Source organism: Lepeophtheirus salmonis, chromosome Z (genome assembly GCF_016086655.4).
Source record: "Lepeophtheirus salmonis chromosome Z, UVic_Lsal_1.4, whole genome shotgun sequence".
Lineage (NCBI taxonomy): Eukaryota > Metazoa > Arthropoda > Copepoda > Siphonostomatoida > Caligidae > Lepeophtheirus > Lepeophtheirus salmonis.
In genome coordinates this window covers 22776447-22790245 of record NC_092584.1, presented here as the reverse complement: position 1 = coordinate 22790245, position 13799 = coordinate 22776447, and the positions used below count along the sequence as shown (strand labels likewise).

The window sequence follows — 13799 nt, the reverse complement described above, 5'->3', positions numbered from 1 at the left end:
AAGTTTTGAATAAGTTTAAAGTAGAAAATCACATCAAAAACCGAATTCACAAGATAAATATTGAACTGTATACATGCCACATAATGAATTCCAATTCTGATATTTCCACTACTTATATAACAAAGATCCTTTTCTTTTTCAATATCCAACTCTATTTTGAGAATAATCCAAATTTTATTATTTTCACAGAACTTTCAGCAGGAAAAAAGAAATCTCTAATTATTATCAAAGATCCATTAAACATTTGAGGGTAAGAATATATTTATGGCGTTAGAAGTAAGTACAAGCTCGACGGTGATCCATGACTTCATTTGTGGTTGGTCCTTTAGATGTGCATTTTTTGGGTCATCCTTATTTCATTAATTTGGAAAGTATACAAAGATTACAAGTGTTGCTGTAATAAATATAAGCAAGTTTCTTGCATCCAATTTCAGAGACTAAAGATTGAAGGTTTTCATTACCAATGGAGCAGGGTATTCCATTACAGCAGTCGAAAATCTTAAACAACATTTCCCAATTAAATTGCATGTCACTTGTCTAGCTTATAGTGTGAACAGAATAGCAACTCTCTGTCAGGATTAATTCTAAAATACACACACTATCTTCGCTCAAGTGAATAATTTTGTATGAATTCAGATGATTTAAATCAATTGACTATTATGCCAATCAATTCAATTCAGCCAAAGGGTATATTAATGTTATGGATTAAAACAAATGTTGCAATTGAAAAAAAAAGAAACAAAATAGATATTTGAAGAATGATTCACTTTTGTCATAAATAATGTTTATTCAACAAAATTTGAATCTAATCCAGGTACAAAAACGTTCCATCATCAAGTTTGACATAAATTTACCATTTAACGGAGGTTTATGTCAAAAGGATAATAATCTGACGAAGCATAAAGTTTTACTATGAAAATAGTTGATTGACCCCATAAGTTCTAAATTTAGTAATATAAATAGATAATATAATTTTTAACGTTAATTTTAAATATTGGATACATATTACAGTTGTCAACGTCTAAAATGACCCAACTTACATTCGTTATAGTAGACAACGGTTTAAACCTAAAAATGTAAAAATAATAATACATTTATGATTTATTGGATAATTAAACTATCCTCGTAGTAAATCTCGAACGTTTAATAATTCAATGTTCCACTTCATTATCATAATATCATTGTCATAATTATCCGTCAAATTATGTACATTTATGTCCGACATCGGAATGAAAACCCTCTTAGAATTACAGTTAACCATAGGAATATTTTTTGTATTGAAAAATTTCGCTATCGTGATTGATGGTTTCAGGAGCTAATTTTCTCAATTTGATGTATTGATATGAATACTATTTATATGATTACTCCTGATATTCTGTTCAGATTAGGAGCTAGATAAGGGACATTGAAAAATGCTTTAATTCAATATGATTTATATTGGTAAAGAAGAAAAACCTTCAGTTTTTTGCCTCTGAAATTGGAGACTAGAAGTGTTTGATACTTTTTACATTAAAATTCGTATTCATTAATTTGTTCTTTTTCCTAGCATCTTCCCAATTATTGAGATAATGACGACCCAAACAATTATCATCTAAAGGAACAACGCACACTGTTGGGTGCATGTAGTTTTGTCCAATGCAAGAAATATACCCTTCCCTTCAAATTCTTTCTTTATCTTGGATAACACTTCTTTACTTTGAAATTCCATTGACTTGGTGATGGAGGAGTGAGAGGGAATTAGTTTCCCAGATTCAATTTCAACAAACTTAACAATATTTGGATTATTCCCGATATGTAGGGGAATATCTGTATTAAAATTACAATGTTCAGAATTGGAATTCATTATGTGACTTGTATATAATAACAAATTCCTCTCGTGGATTTGGTTTTCAATGTATTGCTCTACGTCTCCAGGACTTTAGTTCCATAATTGCAAAAAAGTCATGCTAAAAACGTCAAATCTATTTTGTAACTCCATAGATTTTTACCATTAATATCAGCTAAAATCCAGTATTTAATATTAATAGTCAATATTTTATCTCAAGCTTCATCAAATACAACTTTCTAAAACTTATTATAATAATAAATAGGTAGTTAGTAGTTAGGGGCTACTTATTTTAGTATGATTAATGATAATGAATGAGGATGAATGAATGAAAATATAATAATTACAGCATTTCTTACTAGTTTCTAGTAATTTAGATTGCTATTTTCAAAAAAGCTGCAGCCGATTTTTAGAGTATATAATATTCATGATGGGTATATATTTGACAAAATAAGAATAAAAAAAGATATTTTCTATTTCAGCTCTGTATTTCAAATAAATATATAAATTTGAGAATAAAATCTAGGATAAATAAATAGTTTCACTTAGGCGTGATAGGGAGCAGGGTGGTAGGGAGCTGGCTTGTGAGCAGGCTTGTAGGAGTCGTAATGAGGCTCTCCTTCGTATCTGACATCAGCAACATATCCAGAGTAAGCATCAGCCACGTTGTAGGAAACAATTTGAGTACGACCATCGGGAAGGGCAACTCTGTATTCACCGTTGGTGGAGTATCCGTCTCTGTTCTCGTTGGCGGCGAAGTTGGTTCCAGCGTAGTCATCAGCGACAGCATATCCGTATTGGTAGACGGCGGGACTATCACCGTAGACTTCAGCAGCGTGATAGGGAGAAGGCTTGTGGACAACTGGAGCTGGGTGGTAAGGAGCTGGTCTGTGAACAACAGGGGCTGGGTGATAGGGAGCTGGGTGATAAGGAGCTGGTCTGTGAACAACAGGGGCTGGGTGGTAGGGAGCTGGATGATAAGGAGCAGGGTGATAGGGAGCGTGAACTGGGGCATGAGCTGGTGCGTGGACAGCAGCAATGGGCTTGTAGTCAGCAGTGTAGGGGTTGTGCACGTCAGAGGGATCAGCAGCGGGTTGGCTGACTACGGAAGCATGATGAACACCATGAGGTCTGTGGATGGATGTGTGGACGGGAGCAGCATGTCCGTGTTGGATGGTTTGATGGCTGGATTGGTTAGCAGAGGCAAGAGCCAAAAGAGCGGAAATAACAACGAAAACCTGATAAAAAAGTGAATGATTAGATACTTATATATTAAATTAGTTTGTTTCCAAGTACCTTCATGCTTTTGCTGATGTTTATTTTGTTTGATAGTCAGTAAAGAACTGCTGTACTTTTGGTTGTGTGGATGAACTTTTATAGGATTGTCTCTTGAAAATTCCTACTGCTTTAGATATTTCTTTAATTAGACAACACCCAAGCGCATTCTATTCTCTTGCGTCACATACGCAACAGTATATATTTCCAAGTTATACATAGATATTCCATGGACCTTTGATTTAATGAAATATCTATCTCTAGCTCTGCCCATTTGATAAACTTATTTTCATATATATTAAAAAACGGAAATGAACCATTTGTATCATAATTTATTTCTCATATGCATAGTAATATTTTAGGCATTTCTATTAATCATAGATTGTAATCAATATTTTATATTGCATTTATATCTTCAAAGTATGTGAAGTAAGTACGATGAAATTATATCTAATTCTCATCTCAAACTTGATTAAAAACAATGCATTATGATTTCTTTTTTTTGATGTGCTTAATTAAATTGTTGTTCGTGATGATATCATCAAAGTCTGGTTTTAGACATTGGAAATATATTTAAATATATAGAGATCAAAGTAGACGTGTACTTTTTGATTTTTAGAAGGAAAAAGTTCAATGAAATATCTCTTCCTTGTCTTGTTTTTTTTTTTTTTAAGGTTGTAAATGATTATCTTGTATTTTTTTAAATATTTCTGTCCTACCAAGTATTCTATAATCTATTCACAAAGTTAACCCCTCCATTATGTTGTCAATTGGAGTTTAAAAGTGTCTCTTTTAATATAAAAAAAAATATTTTCAAAGTTGTCTTGTATTTTTGCGTTTGGAGGCCTGTCCCTTGGAGGATTGTCGTCCCTAGAAATTGGGTTAACTTATTATATGTTTCAATGTTAAAATGAAATGTCTTAACTATTAATTTCATCTAGTCAGCGTTAATACGTAGTTAAAAAATAATCTAGAAAATTTCAATTAAAGAAAAAAATCAATGAACACTTATTGATCTCTTGTGTGGGGTCGAATGACTGCAGTTTATTTTTTATTGCTTGACTATAAAAATTGAATTTTTTGAATAATTACTTACATTTAAAGACTTTTACTTACTTTTTGACAATATATTTACCATATTTAAGCTTACTGTTTATGTAGAGTAAAACTCCATTTAAAAAAAACAAAATAATGACAATGGAATAATATAAAGATTTATAAATTTATAATTCATATCAAGGAAACAGCAATTTTTTAATCTGGAGACGGAAGTAAAACAAGGATGTGTATGTAGTCAATGGAGAAACAATTTTTGAGACAGATTGTTGGAATTAGTCTATAAAAAAGATTTTCTTTACTATCTTGTTAAAGTTTCAGAACTTTATGTTGGGTGATTTTGTTCCCTTAATATTTTGTAAAGCATATATTGCCCCAAAAACATACAATCAATAATATTAATTTGATTAAATTTATACAATTTAACAATTCATATTATTTGCAACATTTTAATTAATGAAACGTTTAATAATATTTGAAATTAAAGAGTTATGAGCCGAAAAATAAAATAGATCTATTAGACCCCACCATAAAATATTCAATTTTGCCAATTTTTTATAGAGGTTTTACAATTTTACATTACAATGTGCTACGTTCAGATATTATTTATTAATAGTAAAAATATCTGTTTCTATTTAAATAGTGCTTCCCTTTGCCCCTAAATGACCTTGGATGTCATTTGTTTAAATAAAATTAGTTTGACTAAATTGTCATTGCAATTTTTATTAAATTTTCAATTAATATATTAAAAAAAATCCTAGAGACGTCCTCCAAATACTAACACAGTGTGTCCATTATTGTGTGCCTCTGTGCCGGATCCACACCCAAAGATATAATTTAGTTTACAAAGCTGCTCAAATCAATTATTTACAACAATGTTTCTGAGGCTTTTAAGGAGTCTGATGAAAAAACACAACTCCAGACTTCCTGCAGGAGAAGGGCATATGAAATATGGCCTCCTAAATTGAAGGATATAAACCCCTTTTACTACTATGTGTGAGGCGTCTTGGAGAGAAAGTTCATTAAACATGCACACTGCAAATGTCACTAATGCCCTGGCAGGCTTCCATTCTCAAAGCCGTGGGCAATGAGTTCCTCGTGAAGGCCTTTCTCATGTTTTAAGGCAGGATTAGAGTCTATGGTTGAAGCTGGAAGTGGTTTGTTTGAGTGATCGACTTCTTTATGGTCCATCATATGTAAGAGAAAATATTTGGGTATTTCTTAATTAATTTTATAAATAATTGTAAAATACTTAATCCCTAATTTTTCCGTATTTAAAACTCCCGCTTTGTGCATATTCAAACTCAGGAAATTAACTTTCTCGGTAAAGACCAATTTCTTTGAGAATGCAAGGACCCTTATAAACTTCTGAAATGATCAAAATTCTCTTAAACACGCAATAAAATCTTAATTATTCATCAAGTTTTGTATTAGTATCTAATACGAGATGTAAATAACAAAATAATTTGTTATGTCTGACAAGATGCATTATATTGTAATTTATGGGCTCATGGAACATTTTTCATTCAATAACTACATACTTTGTGTTCTAACTAAAGGGCATTGAATACCAAATATTGTGACATTCAATAGAATGCATTGACTTGTCAAGAAACAATCTGTTAAAGCTATCTGAGCAGTGGCATTTATTAATACAATTCATATTAAGAGTGACTCAGCATTTGTTAGAGAGTATAGGACCATAAAGATCCTCCATTCAGCTATTAGAAATCGTCCATAAAATTCGGGATGTACCTAGTGTTGTGTTCGTCTTGATGTAGGACTGATGACTACAGTCTTGTCCGGTTTAGTCTCGGCCAGGTCCAGTCCTACATATCAGTGTTTAAAGTTTTTAAGCTCACTCCTTTATTATGTCACTTAACTTTTTTATAAGTATTGACGATCCGAAGGATGGATGGTCTTAAGGACCGGGCCCAAGAGCTGATTGGACCGATTGTAGGACTGGATTGTTCATCAAATGAATATGGACTGACACTACACTAGAAGTAATTAAAGAGATTAAAAGAGAAAGAGGAGACAAGGTGGTTGAAATAAAAAGTTTATGTATATAAATTATGTTCAGGATTCACGTAACCTCGATAAAAAAATATAGAAATAAATACCCTTTGTTGATGATTAGGGTTATGTATTTTTGTTTTAGAATGACTTTAATAATTTTCTAGAGAATGATCATGAATCAGATACTATGAATTATAGTTTTAATTGATACAGAAAACTTTCCAAAACGTCAATTTGTATTAAATTACATGAGACGAATCTTAGTCAAAAGACGTGATAACAATGAACTGCGCAAGACATGAAAATGACCCACTTACAATATTTTAGACGAATCTGACCTGATAAGAAAAAAACATTCTTGATTGATATACATAACGCCTATTTTCCTTTTAGTCTCTTTAGACGTAATTATTAGGCAGAGGTGTGATCAGAGAGCCCATAGATATAAAGGTCTAGTAACACTATTTTGTGACTAATGTTGATAGTGGCTCCCTTGTGGACCCTGTTTGGTTAACTAATCTTATGAACAATCACAATGATGATAACAAGTATGACCTAAAAGGATATTTATTGCAAATTTCTATGACATGATGTTAATATGTGACAACAGTTCCGAATGCTTTATAATTTATAGTTTCTTTTGGTTCTTTTTGATAGTGTTCTTTAGTTCGTTATTTATCCATTTGACTTTATAGTGCAACAAAGTATGGATAGTATATGTTGAGCTAACTTTTCACCAACGTAGTCTTGGCAGAATGTTGGAGTGCATTTACACTTGTGAATAGTCATTTTTAGGAGCTTAAGAATCCCATTGCATTATAAGTGACGGAAGAAGTAGAAGTTGCTCTCAAGTAAAATGTTCCTAACATATTTTGTCATTTCAGGTCCTGCATTTAATAGTGTTGATGAGTCTGTATCGTATCTTTTCAGCCACAAGAACATTTCACTGGTTTCAATCTCAGTTGTAAACACAGTTACCTTTGTGCTTAGGTAATTGCAAGAAGCAACATGGAACTTGCTGCATGTTGAAAATATGCAAAACATGCAAAATATTCTAATGCTTGATTCTCTGCAGCACATCAAGGATGGTCTCAAAATCTACGAATTTGCGCCGTTATATCTTATCTACAATTAAGTTGCACACTCGATCCTTTTTGTCAAGTGTTACATCTCAATCAATTCCAATAGCCTTAGCAAATTAGGACAGAACCCTCATTCACCTGGAACTTTGACATCTAGCCCTTTGTTGATGAAACAGCAGATAGTTGGAAAATTGCCGAGATAAATTTGTAGCAAGATGAACTTTTGTAGTAGGTACAGACAGCAAAAATCTGGAATTTATTTGTATATGATCATTCGGTATTTTCAACTGCATCATGGAGCTGAATATACATAGTAAGGAAATGTTGCAGTTTAGAAATGTATGGCTGCATTGAAGAGACTACATATGTGTTTCAGGTTTGTCAGAGGTGTGAGTTTTGCCTTTTTTCTTGCTCCAATCTTTTTATTGCCTAATTTTTGAGATAGATATATTGTTTGAGTTATATCATTATAAAAAGTTCTTTGGATTTAGCGAGTGCAGAGACTGTAGAGACATCCATCCCAAAATATTTTTTAAAGTCCTATATCCTCTTAAAGGTATATATCATAATCATACGTACTGAATGTCTTTCAAGTAAAGTAAAACGAATCGGGCTCTTAATTTGAATAAGTTGTAGAAAAATTCGACGTTGAGGAATTACTTTGAGGGGAGGATTTCGTACATGGAACATAGTAGAAATTGCATAAGGGATCAGTCTTTTTTATAAAACAAAGTTCATGACTATGCAATCTTAACCTTCCTCTTACACCGGCTCAACGAGAATTCTGAATCCATCTCCTGCAGACATCATCGTTAAGAAGAAATCTAAAGAAATGCAAACCCAACTTCTACATTTGAGCTTTGCAATCGACAAGGATATATTGCTCTTCATACTTAGCTATTATTAAGCACAAATGCCAATTTAAAGGATCTAAAATGGAAATATTAGTCTTATTTGTGTCGATAATTTTCTCGATAATTCCAGATAATTTTTAAAAAGGAATCCCAAAAAGAAGCAAAATCTATTATCAATACACCCTCCCCCCACAGCTGATTGTATCTAATCTAATTAAACGTCATGACAGGTAAGCTGCTCTGAGTGATATACATTAGAATATTATCGAAAATAGGTTAAGTATTCTCATAATATCCTTAACTTAACCAACGATATTCTCAAATAGTTTATTCCTTAATTTGATGGGAATCGCAAACAAATACTTTAACTATAATCGAGAAAAACTATGACATCAGGAACTAAATTAATAATATATACCTGAAATTACATTACATCCCAAAAAACAATCAAAATTTCAATATTTGAAACTCATTTAGTCAAAAATTTTGACCAAACTCCGCTTCAATCAATAAGAAGTAAAAAGTTTGTCAAATCAAAAGCAATATAAATCGGTTATGTCATGCTTAGAGTTAATCAAAAATTGTATTGAAAAATATAAGCTGCTTTACATAATTTATTTTTTTGAAAATTCCGATTAAATTATTTGATTATATGCCAAATTGCAGTTTTTAATGCTGATAAATTAATAAGAAGTAATTATGATATTAATTACTCCAATTTTTGTAAATTGATGGGAAAATAAATGACATTCTTGGGAACTTGTTGCACAAAAACTGCCTACAAAATCAATCTAAATTTTCAGCTATAAAAAGTGATGGATCATGTTTGATTATGAGATCTATGTGAAAAAATGTATTTCTTAAGAAAACACAAAATACATATATATTTGGATCCTCTGACATACTTAAATAAAATTAATTTCCTATACTTTGTTTTATCCAAAAATATATAATTATTTCAAGAATAATTTACTAAATGACAACATTTCAAAATAGAAATACATTATGAAATAGGAAGCCAAGTCTATGATTGGAATGGGTTGAAAAATAGGTAACTTAAACGGGATCAAGAATCGTAAAACTACGGATTAATAAAAATGAAAATCTAACAACAACTTTTATGTTGGAATCATTAGTCGTAAAATTTATATACAGGAAGGCATGATGCAACAATTATTGGAGAAGAAAACAGGGAAGGCAATTCAATCTTCTTAACTTTACATTATCAAAAACGAACAATTTTCTATTTCAGCTCTGTATTTCAAATAAATATATAAATTTGAGAATAAAATCTAGGATAAATAAATAGTTTCACTTAGGCGTGATAGGGAGCAGGGTGGTAGGGAGCTGGCTTGTGAGCAGGCTTGTAGGAGTCGTAATGAGGCTCTCCTTCGTATCTGACATCAGCAACATATCCAGAGTAAGCATCAGCCACGTTGTAGGAAACGATTTGTGTACGGCCATCGGGAAGGGCAACTCTGTATTCACCGTTGGTGGAGTATCCGTCTCTGTTCTCGTTGGCGGCGAAGTTGGTTCCAGCATAGTCATCAGCGACAGCATATCCGTATTGGTAGACGGCGGGACTATCACCGTAGACTTCAGCAGCGTGATAGGGAGAAGGCTTGTGGACAACGGGAGCTGGGTGGTAGGGAGCAGGTGCTGGGTGGTAAGGAGCTGGTCTGTGAACAACAGGGGCTGGGTGGTAGGGTGCTGGGTGATAAGGAGCTGGTCTGTGAACAACAGGGGCTGGGTGGTAGGGAGCTGGGTGATAAGGAGCTGGATGGTAAGGAGTAGGGGATAGGGAGCGTGAACTGGGGCATGAGCTGGTGCGTGGACAGCAGCAATGGGCTTGTAGTCAGCAGTATAGGGGTTGTGAACATCAGAGGGATCAGCAGCGGGTTGGCTGACTACGGAAGCATGATGAACACCATGAGGTCTGTGGATGGAGGTGTGGACGGGAGCAGCATGTCCGTGTTGGATGGTTTGATGGCTGGATTGGTTAGCAGAGGCAAGCGCCAAAAGGGCGGAAATAGTAATGAAGGCCTATAAATAAAAAGTGATTATAGAAAATATATTTTTTTCTTGGAGTTCCATTTTTGTCGTACCTTCATGTTATATTTGTTTGTGGGGGATTGTATTTTGTTACTCCTTATGTTTCCACAAGATACATGGTCTTATATACATACACCATGAACGGACCAAAGATTCTTTTTGAAACATGAAACGACAGTTTTATCGACAACACCCCTCCAATTATTAGTATGGTATTTATTTCAGCGTTCAACGTACGCTGCTCAGAGGAAGAATATAATAAATATAAAAAAACCCACTGCATTTCCCTACTCATTTTCTGTTTGAAGTTGTACTTCCTAAATAGATCGTGTAGAATTGCATAATGTGTACACACTTTTCTTTAAAGATTAATATCATTTTCACAACTTTTCATGTTAATTTAAGTAATGATTTAACTTCTGATTTCCATTCCTTCTTAAATTATCTTTAAACTTATTAAACTAATCAATTCACCTTAGGTTAAAGTCTTCTTATCCCTCTGAAATTTAATATACGATGGAAAAGCTGAAAATACTCATTAATCCATACTGTATTTTAAAATGCATTTATTTTCATTGGTACAATATAATACTCCATTAAATCAGAAGTGGATAATAGAGGGGTTTGATTTTCAACTTTTTAGAATTATCATTACGGGTATTGTGGAAAAATTTTTCATTGTCCTTTGGGGGCATTTTTAGGTTGCACATCTCCATCAAATTATGAAAAAAGGCAAGAAATCTTTAATTAGTAAATACAGATAATAAAAAAAACTTTTTAGTTATTTTGCATCAAATAAATTTGATAAGACATTTTCTAACCTATAAAATGTATTTAAAAGTTGTTTTTTTTCTCGAAAAGTGTCTTTTGAGCAAAAAAAGAGAAAAAAGTTAGAAAAATTTGTTGAGTTTATAAAGATTTTTTAAAGGTTAGAATTTGTCAATCATCATTAATAAGTGTTAAAAAATCAGGATAAGTTCTGTATTTTAATCTTAATTGAGCGAGTAGAGAACTTTTGTCTCTTTTTAAACATTGAACTATGTAGATTTCCTTGAAATGATCTTTGACAAAGATTTTTTTCCTTGTAAATTTCAACTTTTCCGAAGTAACCGTAATCGAAATTTGAAAAAAGTTGAAAAACAAACCGGGCTAGTGGATAATTCAATTTAAAAATAAGGGTATTTTTAAGACTTTTACTTCCAAGTCATATTTTCTATTTCTAAATTTGTGAAAGTGTGAAATTCAATCATTTCAATGTTTTATTAATAAGTGATGCGACGTAAATTATATATTTAGTGATGAAAATCGTGGATATTTTGGGTATGCTAAAAAAAGAAATCGAAAATCAGCATGGTAACCATGACAATTTGATGAATGTTTAGGAAGAGAAGAGCAGTTTAGCTATCATGACGTTTCATTAGATCAGCTACAGTCAGCTGTTTCAAGGGAGGAAGGGGAGAAGGAAATAAATAAAGACATTCGGAAGAATGACTCCGATATTGAGCCTCAATTCTAGTCTTAGTCCAACAAGGACAATGAATTCTCCATGTTACAACGTCCATTATAAACTGAATTGATAAAAGACCTTGGAGTCGATCCCTGAACCTAGGAAATGCCTCCCCGGAGGAGGAATAAATCGCTTCTTATACGCTTGTAATCATGATGTAATGTATGCCGGCTCTTTTTTGTATATATACCGGGAGGTCCATTGAAATCTAAACACTTACTATTTCAATAATTAATGAAGATTGGCTGATTGAAATTAATTCATATTTTGATATATGCAAGCATAAACAATTAGGTACAAAACACGACAAATTTGAGCTCTCTAACTTACGTACAAGTCCAAAAAATGACACTTGAACGTGATTGACGAATTTTATTCCTGTTCTCCAAGAAGTTGGGCGTCTCCAGGACTCCCGTCTACGCCTTCAGCAAGTCCGAATCGTTGGAAAGGAAGAAAGGCTCTTTCAAAAAGTCAGAGTGAAAGAAAACAGTCCAGGCCAATCCCCTCGAGTCCATGAGGGCCCATGCAAGAGAACTCGGGGTTTCAGACCAAACTGTCCATAGAGTTATCAAAAAAGTTCGTGGGGAGGCATCTTTTGACACCAGGAATGAAAAAACCCCATCTTTTCCGTTGCAAAACTCTTTTGAACTCTTTTTTTGATGCTTTTGGCCTGAGTTAGCAATCAACATTTCAATAGTTGCTCTACTTCAACATTGCTTTTAGGAAAATTGTAAAGCAAATGAGTCTTAACCTCTCAAAATTAGCATCTAATGGAGATGAGTAAATAATAACGGTTGGCTCGCTATGTACCCGGAAAATTTGAGAGAGAAGCTAGAAGCTAGCATAGATTTTAGAAGGCCACCTGATGCAGGCCTAAAAGAAATATACAGCAACAGTGTATATACATATGTAATGATAAGTGATGGGGCGATTCATTAAAAAAAAAAAAATCCGATGCCGATTTATACGCGATTTTATTAAAAATTAACGATATCTAGTCTTTAATATTTTAAATTATAGTTAAAAAATACCATTTTGCTATCAGGGGCGTCAACAGGATTATATTTAAGGGGGTACTTGAAAAAAAATACAAAAAAAATATTTGGAACAAAAATTCCAATATACTATTTGTACAAAAAATGCACAATTAATTACCAAAAATTAAAATTTTTTGAAAAAAATTTCAAAAACCCATGTTCAGTCTAAAAAAAATTCAAAAAACCCCAGCTGATCCGATTTTTAATATTTTACCCTCAGCATTCATAGGTAATTAAAACAAATCATTAATTATGGAAATTTTGTAAAGCTATTTTTACACATCAAATGACTCAAGGTCGTTATCAATGCAAAATACCTTTATTCTACCTCTAAATATTCATAAAAATGGATAAAACTTTGTCAATCACTTTTTTTTATATCAAAAGGAATATTTTTCTTTGTTCCTTATTTTCACTTTGGCCGTCAAAAATGAAAAAAATTAACGATCTAATGGTCAAGTGTACAGTGTACAATTTCTCAATAGAGTATACAATTATATTTCTCTAAATAATTGATAGGCCTTAAATAGTGTAAAAAAATCAATAGAATCGTAGAACTCTATTTCGACCAACACCCAAAAAAGAAAAAAAAGGAAGAAATATGTCCTTCCTTTTTTTTCTTACAATCAAAAAGTACACGTCTTTTTTCCATCTCTATTTATTTCAATCACTTTCTGATGTCTAAATTTTGATGATATCATTACGAACAACAATTTGATTAAGCAAATCGAAAAAGGTTTTACATCAAACTTGTTCAAAAAAAATTTAGAAGTTAAAGATGAGAATTAGAGAAAATATAATCATACTTCACACACTTCGGAGTTATAAATCAAATAAACAAAATTGACTAGAATTTATGATTAATTGCAATTTCTAAAGGGTGCTTTGTATATACAACTTATAAGATACAAGGAAGAAATGATGATACAAATGGTAATTTAATTTCTTAATTTATATTAAAACAAGTTGATAAAATGGACAGAATTTGAGAAGGATATTTAAATATATCACTTGTTCATGGAATATCTACTTATATATTCCATAGTTGGAAAATATACTCCTGCGTATAAACGCAAGACTGCACTTGGGTGT

General features: G+C 32.4%; 1 protein-coding gene and 1 long non-coding RNA gene across 2 annotated transcripts; both read right to left on the bottom strand.

Moving 5' to 3' along the window:
* Positions 1 to 2294: 2294 nt before the first annotated feature.
* On the bottom strand, positions 2295 to 3225 carry LOC121130044 (uncharacterized). The gene is made up of 2 exons (XM_040725741.2): positions 3122 to 3225; positions 2295 to 3063 (listed from the first exon to the last, which is right to left on the bottom strand). The coding sequence occupies exons 1-2, from the start codon at positions 3125 to 3127 to the stop codon at positions 2371 to 2373; spliced, it is 699 nt and encodes a 232-aa protein (XP_040581675.1). The 5' UTR covers positions 3128 to 3225; the 3' UTR covers positions 2295 to 2370.
* Positions 3226 to 9350: 6125 nt separating this feature from the next.
* On the bottom strand, positions 9351 to 10371 carry LOC121130040 (uncharacterized). Its single transcript, XR_011783904.1, has 2 exons — positions 10217 to 10371; positions 9351 to 10154 (listed from the first exon to the last, which is right to left on the bottom strand). It is a non-coding gene; the product is annotated as an uncharacterized lncRNA (long non-coding RNA).
* Between the last annotated feature and the right edge of the window lie 3428 nt (positions 10372 to 13799).